The sequence below is a fragment of the Podarcis erhardii genome, assembly GCF_964252035.2.
Source record: "Podarcis erhardii genome assembly, chromosome: 11".
In the NCBI taxonomy this organism is placed as follows: Eukaryota; Metazoa; Chordata; class Lepidosauria; order Squamata; family Lacertidae; genus Podarcis; species Podarcis erhardii.
In genome coordinates, this window is record NC_138501.1 from 55,622,480 (window position 1) to 55,639,456 (window position 16,977).

Sequence of the window (16,977 nt, forward strand, 5' to 3'; positions counted from 1 at the left end):
CTGTACCACTCCGACCTTCTGTTGGGTCCACACCTGAAGCAGTGCTGTGTCTGTGTCTGTGTCCGTGTCTGTGGCAGCAGCAGCAGCAGCAGCCCCAGTGTTGATGTGCTGGTCTGCTCCTTTTCTGTTCCAGAACCTCTTCCACCACCTGACAGATGTGCAAGGAAACGGGGTGGTTAAGATTCCTGATGCCAAAGGGGATGACGCCTGGAAGGTTTACTTTGACGAGACAGGCCAGGAGATTGTGGACGAATTTGCCATGCGCTACGGGATCGAGTCCATCTACCAGGCCATGACGTGAGTTCCTGCCCGATGCTGAGCATCCCTTTCATCCCGGGTGCCACTGAAAGGTCCATTGCGGAAAGGTTTCCTGGTTAGGAAGGGGCGGGCTTGGGGTTGATGCGAGAAAGTCGAGTCTGAGAGCAGCTCAGGAAGTTGTGATGGTGGGACTTTTGAGAACCATTGTCCTTTAAAAACCTGGCTACCGCACACTCTTCTGCAGAATATAATCCTGGCCTTTGTCGGCCATCAGACTTCCATTTAAAATGCCAGTTTTGCCAACTGCAGGGTATCATCTTCTGCTGCCATGTGTCTTAATGCTGCTCCCTTATTCTGGGATGCCAGAGACAGGGCCGGGTGGGGCTGGAGGGGGCTGGGGCTCCAGCAGGCTGCGTCTGGTGCTCCCGTTGGGGAAACTGGATCCAGGTCCCCCAGGGAGGCTCAGGGAGCTTGTAGGTTCCTCTGGGCTCATCCTGCCGTCCTCAGGAAGGAAGTGGCCTCATTTGCATTTTCTCATTTAATTGCTCTCATTAAAGTGCAGAAAAGAAACCCTCCCGCAGGAAAACTTAAAACTCATTCCCCCAGCACTAGGGCTTGTGGGATGATTAAAGTAAACAATCAAAGAAAAACTGCTATAAATAAGGGAAAACAGTGCTTGAAAGGGGATTATGTCACGAGACACGACAGGAGAGAAGCACTCTCTAATTAATAGAGTTGGCGAGAAAGAGAGAGGCTGAGCGAGTCTTGCTGGAAAGTTGCTGGAGGGGAAGGGCGGAGCTGAGCAGAGCGGCTCTTGCTCCAGATTCCTGAGCGGGAGTCGGAGCAACAGGAGGCTCTGCTCTGCATCCCAGCTCCTGGGAGTCTCAGGTGGGGAGAGCCCCCCTCCTCCTCCTCCTCCTCCTGCTGCTGCTGCTTTTGCCTCCCAGGAGAGGCAGCGAAGGATGTCTTGGCGTTGGGGCTGTTCTTGCGCTCAGAGCGCTGGGCAGAGGCAGGGAGGCTTAGGTTCCTGGGCACTGGATAAGTTTATTCCCAGCTGCTTCCTAATTCTGGTGCATCTTTTAAGGCGGTCTGTAAAACCAGCAGGCTAGTTAGCTGTGCTCCCTCTTGTGGCCTCGTTGATGCTGGGGGTCAGGCAGAGAGGACTCTGAACCTTTCCTGGCAGCATCTGGACCACCTGGCACCAGCCCACTTGCAGCCGGGATTCTGTATGGTGTGAAGCTCTTTGCTGTGTCATTCTGTTTGGGATGGATCATGGGGTGGGTCTTGCTCATCTTCAGTGCCTTTTATGGGTTATGAGTGGGATTTCCCCCCCCCCCACACACACACACCTGAGCCTCTCTGCTAGATCCTGAGGCCCCTCTCCACTTCTCCCATAGCGTGGCGCCTCATCCAGTCTCTTGAGTCACTTGGAGCCATTTGCTCTGGGGGAAGCATTGGGCGGGGAGGAGGGGATTTTTGCTCCTGACTTGCACCCTGTGGCCTGGCTTTTGCAGGGAGGGGTGTGTGTGTTGGAGTGGATGAGCTTCCGCTTCCCACCCCCAGCATCCCAGTCACCCTGTGATTTCTGGCACAACAGAGGTTGGCTTGATGCTTGGTAGGAGAAGGGGGAGTCTTTTTTGAAGATAAAAGGCACTTTACGCATGTCCTTCCTTGAGATGGCTCTGAGCATCCCTGCAGCTTCTGCCTGATGGCCCCCCATGGCTTCTGTTCCCCCAGGCATTTTGCATGTCTCTCCTCCAAGTACATGTGCCCGGGGGTGCCAGCGGTGATGAGCACCTTGCTGGCCAACATCAATGCTTACTATGCTCACACAACAGCCTCCACCAACGTGTCTGCCTCCGACCGCTTCTCGGCTTCAAACTTTGGGGTAAGTGCCCCTGCTGTCTCCCCCCTGCCCCCCGCTTGCTTGCTTGTGGGTCCAGGTTCAAGGGGACAAGGAACATCATTCTGTAGGTTGGAAGAAATGCTGCCTCTTCTTCCTGCCAAGCCAAGTTCCTTTACACTCACAAAGACACTTGCCCGAGTGATGCTGATGTAGAAATTGGGGTTTGGCTTTTGCTGCCCAACTCCCCTTGGGACTGAGTCCCCTAAGTCCATGATCAGTCAGAGAAGAATGTATGGAGGCAGGATCCAGTGGAAAGCAAGGCAGATCTTTATTTTTCTATTGCAACAGAGTTCTCTCCGCTCCTTCCAAGGAGGGAGAGACCCTGAACAAAAGTGTGCAGGAACCTTTAAAGACTTTTGACATTGCCCAACCGCCTTAGCCAAAGACCACCACCAAATCACCATACATACATCACAGAAGGAGGCAGTTTACAGCAGAAATCCTGTCTGCCAGGATGCCTGATAATGGCCGCTGGTTGCATTACCTGGGCCGTCTCGCCATTCTTTTGTGAAGGTTAATACTTTAGGATTTGTAGGCGAAAAGACAATGGGAAGGCTTTCCCCATTTGACTCCCTTACTGCAGAGGAATATTTGAGGTCATTGGAAGAGTCAAAATGGCTTCAGGATTGCTCTCCTGTACTATTTCAGACACATGGCTTATATATTTAGATATGTGTGCATTTATGAATATTTATTCTATATTTGAGACCTTAGAATTCTGATAACAATGCCAGGGGCCTGCTCTGCCTGAAATGAATCAATCGGTGTTTGCATGCAGTTCTTTGAATTTTTGATGTTGCATGCCTGATAATGTAACAATCTTGAAATTGTGTTGCCGCTCTGTGGTTTTAAAGCAGAGAACGAAACCAAGTAGTGATGTCCCAGTCCTTAAACGTGGGCAGTGAAAATGCCTTTTAATCCTTTCAAATCTCCAAGGCCTCAAGAGTTCCAAAATAACACTGATTGGATGTTTTCCCTTACTGTAAAGTAAGTGGGGGTGCTCTAAATCTTCATGGGATTCTTTTTCCCCACAGAGGGGTGATTCCTAAGGGATCCTATTTATTTCCTGACAGAGCCGCCCTCCTCAGGGCAGATTCCTCTGCCACCACGTTACTCCTCAGGCCTGGGGGCCCAATGTGGCCCTTTGGGCATCTCTTTCACACTCTGGAATCTGTGCGGGCCACGCCCCTCTCCCCCTAGGCCACGCCCCTTCAAGGCCCCTGCTTCACGTGCTTCTCGGGTGCCTTTGCCCGGCTGGAATATGCCCTTGAAGTGACGGTGCCTCTCGCTTGCCTGAATGGAAGGTGGAGCAAAGTGTGTGCAGGAAAAGCACCTTAGCCTTTTGCAGCCTGCTGTCCGGATGTGGTGTGCTCACTTTGGCCCCTGCCATGGCGACCCTGGGAGGTTGCAGCCCTCGGACAGAAAACAATTCTGCACCCACTGCTTCAATGGATGCAAACCTTTTCACTCTGTTTGTGTGTCCCAACAGACTGAGTGGCCCTTTTGGGGGGGGGAGAGAGGAATGTACCCCAGAAGGGGAGCTCCCCTTTAGGCCTGGAAATAGGTTAGGACCAGTTTTTGGCCACCCCTCTAACACATCCTCTTTTCCTCCCGCACACAGAAAGAGCGATTTGTTAAACTTCTGGACCAGCTGCACAATTCCCTCCGCATTGACCTGTCCATGTACCGGGTAAGAGCCACACAGAGAGATTGTGAATAGTTCTTGGCACTCGTGAACCCCCCTCCTGAGCCTTCAAGTGCCTCACATTCATTATGTCCGTAATCCTCACTGCTGTGCTGTAAAGTAGGCCAGCCTGATTATCCCCATGTTGGCCTGGGAGGGTGAGAGAGGCTTGTCTCGGGTTTTTGGCTGAGGCAGGGGGCTTCCTGGCTCCCACTGAGTGGAGTCCTGCTAGTCCTTTCTGCTTTTTTAAAAATAAACCTAGGGTAAGAAATGTCTGAGCAGACAAAGGCTGGGTGGGTGGGGAGTTGTCCTTCCGCTTTCCAACTCAGAAATCCTCCTGTGGGAGGAGGACACTTCAGAATTTAAAAATGGAGTGTAATAGTGACCTTTTGCAGAGTTGTCGTGCTCCCATCTAAATTAGCAAAGATTGGGAACAGGCTTTTCAGCTCCCGCCGGCTTGATAATGCCCTCTCCAAAAGACCTGGGATGGGGAGGGGAGCCGCGCTCTTGCCTGCAGCTTCTGCACTATGAACCATGGTCAATGCGTCTGCCCAGACAAATCCAGCATCACTGCACCCCTGCCAGGAAAGCCCAGCCTGTAACACTCAGGATTCAGTTTGGATGGCTCTTAGTTAGGATCCCTTGACGGATGTTTCCACTGGGCTCAGCTGAATGGCATCAACTAAAGCAAGCCTCTTTGCCAATTATTTTCTCTTTACCCCCTTAAAAGGTGACCTTAGGAGGACTGTGATACCTAGATTGGGTCTTTATCATGTTTTGGATAGCCTCTATTCCCATTATTATTGCTATAGCAATGCAGAGCATGGCAGGGAGTCTCTCCTCCTTGCGCTCAAGTAGAGAGAGCTGCTCTGCCCTGGTATACAGCCAGTTCGGCACGTGGTGACGATGTTGAGAGTTTCAGTTTCAGTTTTGCAGTTTGGGGTTCTGCATAGCAATAAACAAAAAAGAATGTGCACCACCATTGGCTAGAAACAGCGCGAGGAAATGGCATTTGGGAATGGTGTAATTATACATTGTAGAATAATACCGCTCGTTATGGTGGTGGGAATAGCTAATCCTTGGATGAGATGCCTGTTCATTCTGCTGCCAAAAATAGTAGCCTAGTGTGAGCTGCAGTGAAATGTAATTAGATCTAATTTGTAATGATAAGACTCTGTTGCATAAATGGGCTCCTAATTGATTGTCCCCAAAGTGCAGCTGACGTTCTGTCTTGGGGAGCGAAGCCCTTCCACATTAATTAAAAGTGTCTTCTGCCCTGGAAACGTCAACAAGGAGGGAAGGCAGCTCCGGCTCAGAAGCCAGCAGGGCCAGAAGCATCCAGAGAGGTTTCTTTCTTGTTGCCTTGGCTCTTGCTCACCGCCAACTTTTAAAAGGAAGCATCCGATCTGTTTCCTTGACGTTTATCGGCCTGAGGATGCCTTAACACAGAGTGAACCAAGCGTGTGGCCGTTGGGTGAATTGGTATCATTGTTGTGACCAGGGAAATCCTGCACTGAGGGGGAAGTCTCCCTTCCTTGTGCCCCTCCCTCCCTTCCGCCCCTCATCCCAGTCGTTTAGCTATAAGCAGTTTTTCCTGTCGGGTTAGACTCATGCAGGGATGTGGTCTTCTAAGCGATGTGAAGCTCCATCAGCACCAGCCACCAAAACCAGTAGTCAGCAGTGATGGGAAGTCCCAAAAACACCTGGAGGGTCACAGGTTCTCCACCTTTGGAAGAGCTTCCCGTGCTGCTGCCTGTTTGGGCCACTGAGCTGGGTGTTTGAGCCATGCTCACCTTTTTGCCTTTTTTAGAAGGGGATTGGTTTTTCTGCCAACAGAACAACTTTCCGGCCAGCAGCCGAGACCGCCTGCAGGACTTGAAATCTACTGTGGACCTGCTGACCAGCATCACCTTTTTCAGAATGAAGGTAGGGGTCTTCCTCCCGGTGGCTGTTCCTGGCAAAGCCAAGCCCTCACTCTCTGGCAGAGACCTCCTCCTCCTCCTCTCTTTCTCTGGGGAGGAGCTTGAGAAAAGCACTCTCAGACTATCCAGTCTATGGACTTGTCCACACTTTTGCCCTGCTCTGTCCAGGCACAGCTCTGTGCTTAAAAGCTCCAGGCATGAGGTTTTTTCCCCCTGAAGCTTTCCCTGCAAAAACTCAGTCTTTAATGCTCAGTTGGAGCAAACAGCAGTTCGGGTTTTCTGCGGATTGCCATTTGCTCCAATTGAGCTTCAAAGAGTAGGTTTTTCATGGGCAAAGCTCCGGAGCAAAAAAGGGTGCTGCTCGGACATGGAGCTTTAAAATGCAGACTGTGCCTGGAAAGAGCAGAGAAATGTGAAGTGTGGAGAAGCCTTCAGCCTCCTAGTCCAAGGAGAGGTCAGCCTTTGCCTCCGAATGCAAGATCTCTCCTCCATCCTTCCAGCAAGTGAAGATTCTGCTGCAGGTCCCAACTGAGTTGTTATCACATCTCGCTCACTGATGTGGCTATGAACTTTCCCGTGTGCTTATCTGACAGCCTTATTCATTTGCCAATTAATTAAATGCTGCTTATTTGTAAATATCCCTGGAAACAAAGTTAAGTACTGGAACAAAACAATTCATTTTACAGGAACAAGAAGCCCATTATTCACAGTGAAGGCTGCTGATTGGTAATGAAATCTGCCTTTGTGCTTTTCCAGCTAACGGGGAAGCCAAGTGATGATTTCTGACACCCATAAAGCTATTACCGCTTCGATGTGAGTGCTGGTGCAGGAAGTGGCAGGCACACCTGTTTATTTTATCTGAACAAACAGGCTTATTCTGCTCCTGGAACATCAATACCTGTGCTGTCAAGTTCTTTTTCAGGCCAGGTGTCTGAGTTTGTTTTGACTGCTGCAGAAATTCAGAATAAATGTTCTGCAATGGTGTTTTCCTTTGTTTGCAAATGTTCTGAGAAGCCGCATCTAAGGTTTTCCCTCTTCCAAAAACTCTGGTTTTTAAAGTCACGGGGGTCCCGTGCATTCTCCAGAGCAGCAGGTTTCTAACACCCTTTGTAGGCAACAAAGCCTCGGCGATCTGACTTGTCAGCCTCAGAGGCGTTTCTTGTGGCACTTGCGGCTTCTCTCTGCCTCCCACCCTCTCCTGCCTTCCTTTCCAGGTCCAGGAATTGCAGAGCCCTCCTCGCGCCAGTCAGGTGGTGAAGGATTGTGTCAAAGCCTGCCTCAACTCGACGTACGAGTACATCTTCAACAACTGCCAGGATTTGTACAGCCGCGAATACCAGACAGACCCTGTGAGTCGAGGGTGACAATAGCATTTGTATTCCACTTCATCTGGAAAGCCCTCCCAGAGTGGCTTAGTAAGGGGTCAGAGTGTCTCTGCCCTTAGGCCCACGTTCCAGGCTCAGTCCACGCTTTAAAGCTCAGCGCCAGAGCATCCCCTGCCAGCGCTTTTGCCCGTCTTCTACCACTGAATCGGAGCAAATGGCAACCCACAGAAAAACCAGTTATCGTTGCTCTGATTTAGCAGTGAAACGCGGGTTTTCCCCTAGAAGGTGCTGGGGGGGGGGCACACACTTGGAGAAAGAGCTTTATAGCCCCGGCCTGTGCCTAGAAATGCAGCCCGAAAAGCAGACTGGATGAAGCTTAAGAAACACGACCCAGAGGGTGGGAGGGAGAAGGAAGCCCAGATCTCACTCGCAGAATTCTGAAAATGAAAAATTTGGAGAGCAGCGGCACCATCTCCAGGGAGCCCTGTGGGCCCAGGCTCCCACAATTATTTTGGCTATGGGTGCCTGGCTTCCCTCGTGTGCCCTGGCAGAAGGCGCAGGCCCTGGCCCAGTTGCCCATCTGGTGCCTTTTGCTTTTCCTCTAGAACAAAGCTCAGGACATGCCTCCCGAGGAGCAAGGTCCCAGCATCAAGAACCTGGACTTCTGGCCCAAGCTCATCACCCTCATTGTCTCCATTGTCGAAGAGGACAAGAACTCCTATGCCCCCGTCCTGAACCAGTAAGAGCCCCTCTTGCTTTGCTGCCGGAAGCAGACTCCGCGAGCTGGCCGGATTCACTTTGCCTGCCTGTCTTTTCTGCCTTTCTGACCTTTCTGTCTCTTTGGGGTGACACTGTTTCGATGGTGTTCCCACTCACACCCCTGCAGCGTTAGAGCTCAGATACTCTCCTGACGAGTGGGGTGAGAGCAGCTCCTCTTTGGGCTGGCCTTCCAGGTGCCTTTCTCTCCTCCACCCCACTCCCCTCAAGAGCTGTGTGTGGATGTTAGGTCTAAGCAGGGCTGGGGGAGGGGCTGCATGCGTAGGGCAAGTGAATAACGCAACAAGGTTGTCAAGGGAGCAAGAAGGGCAGGATGTAGCCCAGGGGCCTCTCACTCAACCCAGGAATTTGTGGTAATTCGGGAGATGGACCTCATTGGCCAAAGGTTGCAGGATCCTGCAGAATCCCTCTTGGCAGTGTCTTCTGAGAGCGATCCACCGTCAGGGATCTTCCCTTCCCTTTAGGTTTCCTCAGGAGCTGGCTGTTGGGAAGATCAGTGCTGAAGTCATGTGGAACCTCTTTGCTCAGGATATGAAATACGCCATGGAAGGTAGGTGGCTGGTCTTGGCATTCCTTACTGCTGCAGAGGGTTTTACAAAAGTGGTTCCTGGCCTTTGGCCCAGGTGTTTTGAAGGAAGTCCTTGGTCCCTGCTGATGAGCACATTTGCCAGGGGTCAGCAGTGGGCTGGAGCAGCTGCTTTTAGTGCCTTTTGATTTCCAGGAGGCTCCTGTCGAGGCTCCCAACCAGCCATAAATGACATGGGAGCTTTCCCTGCCCTGCTCCAATGAGGCTCCCATGGGTTGTGCCTTCCAGCTTCTTGCTCGGCAACTGGCCAGTCACGTTCCGCTTGGGTCAAAGCCTTGCAAAGGCTGGCTGTTCTCTAATCAAATTACTTCTCCACGATGCTGCAGCCGGAATCCCCGAGCTCTGTGCCGTGTTCTGTGAGGAGCTGCCAAAAGCTCCCGGGGGAGTTTCTCAGGCCATCTGAGGAAGCCTTGCCAGAGCTGCTCTGCCAGCTCAGCACCGCTGTCGCTTCTTGGAATGGAGCTTGGCATCCTTTGCCCCATCAGGAGACTGAGGACTGGCCTTCCTCCTGCACCAGGCGAGAAGCTGCCAAGCCCTAAGAGCAGCCGCTGGCTCTGTCCTCTCTGGGCACAATCACCTTCCCATTCTCTCTCCCCCTGGACAGAGGGCGGCATCTCTCTGCCCTTAGCCCCTGAATTCGTGCAGCTGGAGGAGAGGAAGTCCCTGCTCCCTTGATTCGCGCTGTGGGCTAGTACCTGAGTGGAGCAGGGCAAAGAGGGTGACCCACAGTTCATGGGATGTTTCCGAGGACCTTTGTCTTGGGTCTCTGCTTCTCCTACTCTCTGGCATCCTGGGATGTGGGGCAGGGGAGAGGGCTGCTTGCCCCCACCTCTGCCCCAGACCTGTTGCTGATGTCCACTTTTTCTTTGCCCCTTCTCACTGAAAGGTTTGCTCTACACTTTTATATATATGGCATGCTTTTTTTAATGTATGCTTTTTTAAATTGAAGCCGTGCTTGTGGTGGGGCTGGGGGCGGTCGCGATGGTCGGAGAGGCCTGTTGGTTGCTCCTCTCTGCACAGCCATCTGGGGAGACAGGAAGGGAGATCAGCCACATCCTGCACAGCCGGCTTGGGCTGGGAACAGAACCAGCCTCTCCTGAGCTCCAGTCCCTGCAGGAGGCTTGCAGAGCTGGCCAGACAGGGCTGAGCACTGATCCACTGCAAACTCCCCACTCCAAACTCTGTTTGCCACCTAAATGAGCCTCTAGTCTCTGGGGAGCATTTAGGGGTGGCATTCCTATTCTGGTTGTTACCTTAACTGATCAGAGCATTAGAAAAATCCGGGCACCTGAGGTTAGTTTGCTCAAGGTGAGGGATCAAACCAGCAGGAAGAATACACAAGTGTGAATACATGGCATGGATCCTGGCATTAGATACTCCTCCCCACCCTGCGATATCCTGGCAACATGCACGCTCATTTGAGTTAATAATTATTCCGGGCCTCCAGCTCCTGTTTATGCAAAACACAATGGGGGGGAGGAGGAGAGGGGGAAAGGGGCCAGGCGGTTAACTGCACTGAGCCATGATGAAGCCTCCTTCTGCGGGTTTGATTTTTCAACCTTTAAAGCCGTTGCTGCCTTTCCTCCCTTTTCAATGCTCTGGGTTTGAGCATCATGCATTTTGATCATGGCTAATAGGCACAGGGGATGTGATCTGTGTTTCAAGATGTCGCTTCAGGTAATTAGCATCCAATTGGTTCTGACACCTCAAAGAGCAGGAGTGAGACACACACACACACACACACACACACACACACTCACACTCCTAGGATTTTGTCCTCCCTCTGCTGCAGTTCTGCTGCGAAGTGGAGCTCTTCCTTAGGAGCACAAGTGTGACTCTTCCATCTCCTGTATTTTGGTGGGCTAAGCCTCTCCCCTCTGGGCTCCTAATAATGTCTGGCCTGTGTGTGCTTTTTGTCTCACCCCTTGCTCATCTCTTAAGTTCTGGATAGAATGAGCACCCTCAAGGCATCACGTGGTAAGAGCCTTCCCTTGGTGACCCTTCTGAATGTTCGGCTAAAGACCTTTCCTCTCCATAGTGAGAATAATAGCACATAGCCTCCCACCCCCCACCCCGTGTGGTCTTCCATGTTAACAGATGTAAGGCCTTTTCTGTGGTGGCTCCCCACTTATGGGGTGCTCTCTCCAGGGAGGCTTACCCAGTACCTCTCTTTAGATGCCAGGCAAAAACATCCCTCGTCTTGCAGAAACAATCTGTAGCCCTTTAAACTGGGGGGCGGGTATGCTTTTGGTTTGTCTTGTGCTTCTATTTTGCAAACAGCCCTGTGATCCTCGGACGAAGGGCAGCGTAGAAATTTAAATAATAATCATAAAGACTTGAAGGGTCCTTCTGAGCATCTCTCCCTAGAGGAGCGATTCCTGGTGAGGATGGGAGCCAACCGGAGGCCTCATATAGAGTGCTTTCTCTTTCTCTGGACGGGAGCCCTCTCGCCTTCCTCCGCTTCTGACATGGATAGACAGGAGGATTGGCAGCTTTTTGGAGTTGGGAGTCAGGGAGGGCTGTGTGAACATTGGTGGTTGGTTCACTCCTACCTTTTCTCTGTCCAAAGCCCCACCTATATTTCGCATCCGCATGGTCCTCTTCCAGGGCGGTAAGAGCCTTTTTTTTTTCTCCCTGACTTTATTCTAGTTTAGCAGGTTCCCATCCCCCTCCCAGGCTGTGCATAGATCGCAAACCCCGAAGTGATGCTTAGTTTGCAGAGCAGACACGTCTGCCTGAGCCCCTTTCCATGGCAGGCCAGTGGCGGCAGGAAGCGGCTTGTGTGTGTCGCTCCCCCTTGCAGAAAACCCCGCCTGCTGCTGCTCCTCTGCTCTGAGTGCGCTTCCCCTCCCAGCTGCTTCTCAGGTTCCAGATACTGGAGGGCCTTCTCCTGGCCCACCCTCCTTCAGAGAGCCTGACTGGGAGAGCACCACTGCTTGGCAGTGTCCATGCAAAGCTGTCCTGGTTTTGTGTTTTCATTTCTGAGCACAATTCAAAGTGTTGGTGCTGACCTTTAAAGCCCTAAACGGCTTCAGTCCAGTATACCTGAAGGAGCGTCTCTGCCCCCATCGTTCATCCCGGACACTGAGGTCCAGCTCCGAGGGCCTTCTGGCAGCTCCCTCACTGCGAGAAGCAAGGTTACAGGGAACCAGGCAGAGGGCCTTCTCGGTGGTGGCACCCTCCCTGTGGAACGCCCTCCCATTGGCTCTGTTTTCCCTGGATATTATCAAGTGGGGCTCAGTGGCATTTACCAGCAATTTTAAAGGAATTAGGCAGCCCAAGGTTAGAAAAGTTTCCGCCAGGATAGTTGGTGTTTTTTGCATTGAGACAAGTGTCATGAAAACATTCTGGAAGCGAAGGTGCCAAAAACTGAAGGCCCTGCGTTGGCTTTGAAGTCTCGTCTCTCCTGGCCCTTCTCTCTCTGCGTCCTGAAGTCTTAAGATGGGCTGGGAGAGCCAGGCAGCAAGAGGCCTGAGCCCAGGAAAAACCCACAGGGAGCCTCGAAGAGCCAGAGTGGTGGTGTGGTTCAGAGCGGTGGACTCGTAATCTGGTGAACCGGGTTTGCTTCCTTGCTCCTCCACATGCAGCTGCTGAGTGACCTTGGGCCAGTCATACTTCTCTGAAGTCTCTCAGCCCCACTCACCTCACAGAGTGTTTGTTGTGGGGGAGGAAGGGAAAGGAGAATGTCAGCCGCTTTGAGACTCCTGAAGGGGAGTGATAAAGCGGGATATCAAATCCAAACTCTTCTTCTTCATCACACACACAGAGGAGACAAAGAGCCTGAGTGTTTCCTGTTCTCTTCAGAAGTCTTGTGGTCCTGAGCAGTAAGGGTGAAAACGGTGTCCTGAGCCTAAGGTGTGGGGAGGAATGCAAAGGTGTTCTTCAGCTGCTGGGAATTCCCTCAAGGGGTCTTGGGAATGCCCTCCATGCTGTGGGGTGCTCCTTCTGATGTGTAGCACTGGTTGGTGTTGGCAGAACAGGAAAAGGTGGGCAGGGGATTTATTCCAATTACCTAAACCTGATTAATTTAAAATGAGACTGAGGATAGTGATGGAATTTACCCTATTTTTCCGTCTATAAGACGCCCCCATGTATAAAACACCCCCTATTTTGGGGAACTCCAACTTAAGAAAATGGAGGGAGAGCTATAGGTGTATAAGACGCCCCCACATTTTGGAAATTATTTTTTAGGGGGGAAACCTAGTCTTATACACGGAAAAATATGGTACATTGGTCCTCCAATTATTCTGTAGCAGAAGATCTCTTGCTTTCAGGAAGGCGGCTTCCTCTTACCAAATGCCTGGGGCTCTCCTCGCGCCTTCAGGCTTAGATGGGTATCCAGGTGACCTCCTTTCTTTCTCTTTCTCTCCCCCAATAAGTCTTAATTACTGGCCTTTGCCCTCCTTGAGTGCTAATAAAACCCTCCTGCTGTCTGAAGTGGGACACAGAATTGCTCTGCACTTGCTTTCAGTAAAGCCCCTTTCCCCTGGGGGCTTTCGGGATCTTAGACCGGCCTTGCAATGCCTGGCAAACGACCTGTCCTTGGGGATCCCAGGACCTTGACGCTTCCCTGGCCGCCTCTGCTGAAGAGAAGGAGGGGGGGCGCCCTGGCCGGGGTCATCAGCACCAGAGGATGGTGGCACATCCTGCTGCCCCTCTTTGCCCAGAGAATGCGCAGCTCTGCTCCTGGGAGGGAAGGGGGACTGCTTCTTGCAAGCAGTGGCTTCAGCCACACAGTTAGGACCTGCAGATCCTCAGGTGGCTTGAAAGAGTGAGCTGGTTAGATCTGTCCGTGCCTCGGATGTGCCTCCTGGGCTTGGCCTTCGCTTGGATGGGAGACAGGCCAGGAGCCCCCCATGCTGCTGTCCTGAGCTCAAGCGGAAGCTTGGGGGAGGTCCGTTTCACCTTGGGGAAGAGCCCAGGAGCCACTGGCCTTCAGCAAAGAGAGCAGAAGCTCCCTGGGCCTTGTGGTTGCAGAGAGTGGGTCACTTCTTGGCAAAAGGTGCCGCTCAACTTGGAGAGCACCCAGCTGTCTGCCAGAGAAGGGGGTGGACAGGAGGGACTTTGGAAAAGGAGAAGAGGAGAAATCTGTGCTTGAGGTGAGAAGCCTGGAGACGACTGACCTGGGGCAAGATGGAGGCATCATGAGCCCCAATGGCCTTGTGGGAAGTGTCTCTCTCGTCACCTGGGCAGGCAAGCAGTGCAACCTGTCTTCAACTTTTAGATTTGTGTCCTTCTTTTCCTCCACGATGGAACTCGAGGCAAAGTCATGGGGTTCCCTGCTGGTCTCCCATCCAGTGCCAGACCAGACCCAGAGCTGCCCAGCTTCAGCAAGGCGGCTGCTGTGTGCCCTTTCGAACTGGACCTGGCGACCTCTGTGGGGCAGGCAAATGCTTCTCCCGGCTGGTTCAGGAAGCTGCCTGTGCTGGATTTGGAAGCTCGTTTTAGAGAGGCTGGAGGAGCCTGGAAATCCAGGAGGCCAAACCCAGTGCCCCCCCCCCATTCCTTCTGGTTTGCCCAAGGACTGGGCTGGCTTGGGTGAGACGGGGGGCAGAGGGCACTCCAGAAGACTCTCCAGCATTGGGGGCTGCTTTTGTTTCTAGGGATTTGCTTTGTGCTTCCTCCTCTAGGAGATGTGTGCAGCATCTTAGGAGGAGGACCAGCCCTAAGAAGCTGTTCTCCTCTCATTGCCATGGCAACCAGAAACTCTTCCCATCTATTTTTGAAGTGCTGTGTGGAAAATCAGCTCCGGGCCCCAACCGAATGAACTACCATGCCCTGCGATCGTTAGCAGGATTCCAGGTTGCGGGGATTTCATGGGTTTTGGACATGCACCGTGTGGCAGGGCCTTCTGCCCCGCGGATGTGTGGAGGCTCCTGTTTTTGTGGCAGGTTGCTGGGAAAGGAGCCGATTGAATTACTCACCTGACAGCATCCTCATTCCTTCTCCCTCCCTCCCTCCCTCCCTCTCTCCTCGTCTCTCTCCACCTTCCTCACAGAACACGAGAAGCACCGGCTGTGCAAAAGCGCCGACTACATGAACTTGCACTTCAAAGTGAAGTGGCTGTACAACGAGTATGTCTGCAGCCTGCCAGCCTTCGCCGGGAAAATACCTGAGTACCCTGCGTAAGTACCTGGCTCACCCTGGGACCTCCGGCTCCCTTGCAAGGCACACACCCCTCGCCACCCCTGTGCCACTGCCTCCCCCCTTCGTAAAGCGGAGGCGCCTTAAGTTCTCCGGAGGATTCGGCTGTGTGACTCACAGTGCCCTTTCCCGACGGCCTCCTTCCTCCTTCCTCTTATGGGTACGTGGAGCAGGATGCTGCCTCCCCAGGTTAAAATGCTCACTGGGGAGGCCTTTCTGAGGTGTGGGGTTACCTCCCGGAAAGGCTGGTCTCTGCCACTTACTCTTTCGGTTGTCCAACGAGACACACATTTCTGTTGGTGTTTGTTCACCGCCACCTCCCCATTCAAGAAGAAACTTTAGAGGGCTCAGCCCAGCATCACAAAAGAAGTTCCAAAGGCTGGCAGTCTGCTGCCAGAGGGCTCTGAGCTGGTAGGACAAGCCAGAGCTATTTGTCCTTGCTTAGTCCCTCTCCTGAAGGCTGAGGGGGCAGCTCTGGCACCAGATGTTGCCTCTGGCCCCACAGAGGAAGAGCTGACGTAGAGTAATGGAATCATAGAATTGGGAGGGACCCAAGGGCCATCTAGTCCAACCCCTGCAATGCAGGAACCTCAGCTAAAGAATCCCTACCCAATGGCCATCCAAGCTCTGCTTTAAAACCTCCAAGGAAGGAGGGAGTCTTCCACTGTCGAGCAGCTCTTACTGCCAGAAAGTTCTTCCTGATGTTTAGTCAGAATCTCCTTCCTTGTCACTTGAAGCCATGGGTGCGAGTCCTGCCCTCCAGGGCAGGAGAAAACAAGCATCCTCCACCCTCCATGTGGCAGCCCGAGAGATATTTGAAGACAGCTCTCATAGCTCCTCTCAGTCTCCTCTTTTCCAGGCTAAACATACCCAGCTCCTTCAACCGTTCCTCATCAGGCTTGGTTGCCAGACCCTTGATCATCTTGGTTGCCCCCTTCTGCACACCTCCCAGCTTATCAACATCCTCCTTAAATTGTGGTGCCCAGAACTGAGTGCAGTGTTCCCGGTGGGGTCTGACCAAGGCAGAATAGATTGACTTGCAGCTCTGTTCTGCTGCTTTCTCTCTTAGGTCTCCAGTTTCACCCTTGAAGGGAGAGCCACAAAGGCCCTTGCCAGCCCCTCCCACTTTCCTCCAAGGGCTCATCCAGACTTCCTTTTGCACCGCTCAAAAAGGTTCCCCAGCCCTTCTTATAAAAGGCCAGATGAGACCCTTGGTCCATCTAGCTTAGTGGTATTGACTCTGACTGGCAGCAGCTGCCCAGGCTTTCTGGCTGGAGTCCATCCCAGCTGTGCCTGTAGCTCCAGAGCCCTTGTTCATGCAGCACTGAGCTGCAGCCCTTCATGTTTGCAAAGGGGGAGAGACCTGCCTCCCGGCGCTAGCAGTGTCAGAAGCAGGGCAAACACATGCAGCCTTGCCGTTCCTTGTGTGCCATCCTAGGCCATAGAAAGGGGAGGGAGATCGTAAGAGCAGGAAGAAGTTTGCTCAGTTAGCATCCTTGCTGGAAGTCTGCCAGCACTTCTTGGCAAAGCTCCAGAAATTAAATGCGGCATCTGATTCTGGGACTGAATTGCTCCTGTAGCTGTGAAGTTTCAGGCTGTGGATTAGAGCAGAACCTGGACCTGATTGGGGCCAAAGTACCTCCTGAGTCTCTCGTGGGCTGGAGCAAGGCTTCCTTCCTGGCCTTGTCCTGAACAAAAGAAGGTTGTCACGTGTGATATGCTGCCTTGTTAACTGTGGTTCCAGACCTTTCTGCTCTTGTGGAAACTGCTTTTGGAGCCTGCACAGCCACCAGCAAGAACCTCCATCAGAATCCCATCACGCTCTGGACCTCTTGGGTGCAGCCAGGCGTTGGCTCCCTGGTCCTGGACCTGCAAAACAGTCTGAAGAAGGAAGTGTTCCGGAGTGTGAATCAGACGCCAGGATCGGCAGCCACGCTGTGCCTCTGTGTTTCTGAGCTGTGAAAGGCAGAGTGTTCGGATCACGTAGAAGAGATGGCGCGCGTTCCGTCCTGCTCATTATTAAGGGCTAATTACCCCCTTCCCCAAGCCAATTCCACGCTTCCTGTTTCTAGCCCACATGAGAATCTCCGCTGCCGGCTTCCACCACACACAGCCCCGACTCTGAGCCCAGCGCCAAGGATGATTCAGTCGCTTTCAGGAGGATAACAAATCCGCATTTCTGAGCTGTCTCCCTGTGCACCAGACTTGCCTAGGCTGCCCCACTGAGAAAGCCAGGAGAACGCTGCAAGGAACCTGGCTCTAAATTGGCCCAAGTCACCTGCTTTGCCTTGGCTGTGTGGTGAATTGGGCTGTTAGTCAGCCACCTGCCATCTGCAGATGGAGAACGGATCTAAATGCTAAGCGTTACTAAGCAG

At 52.6% G+C, this 16,977-nt stretch overlaps 1 protein-coding gene across 13 annotated transcripts in view; it reads left to right on the top strand.

Annotated features, from left to right (window-relative positions):
* The window catches only part of UNC13B (unc-13 homolog B), a 160,079-nt gene that overhangs the window by 115,755 nt on the left and 27,347 nt on the right, over window positions 1-16,977 (top strand). For 12 of the 13 annotated variants that reach the window (XM_081881292.1, XM_081881299.1, XM_081881301.1 and 9 more), the window contains 8 exons: window positions 134-297; window positions 1,996-2,146; window positions 3,786-3,854; window positions 5,685-5,774; window positions 6,985-7,119; window positions 7,701-7,834; window positions 8,337-8,422; window positions 14,457-14,583. In XM_081881292.1, coding sequence (XP_081737418.1) covers window positions 134-297; window positions 1,996-2,146; window positions 3,786-3,854; window positions 5,685-5,774; window positions 6,985-7,119; window positions 7,701-7,834; window positions 8,337-8,422; window positions 14,457-14,583 — 956 coding nt within the window. Of the gene's footprint in view, window positions 1-133; window positions 298-1,995; window positions 2,147-3,785; window positions 3,855-5,684; window positions 5,775-6,984; window positions 7,120-7,700; window positions 7,835-8,336; window positions 8,423-14,456; window positions 14,584-16,977 lie in introns of those variants that run through there. The other variant, XM_081881302.1, reaches the window with a different exon arrangement.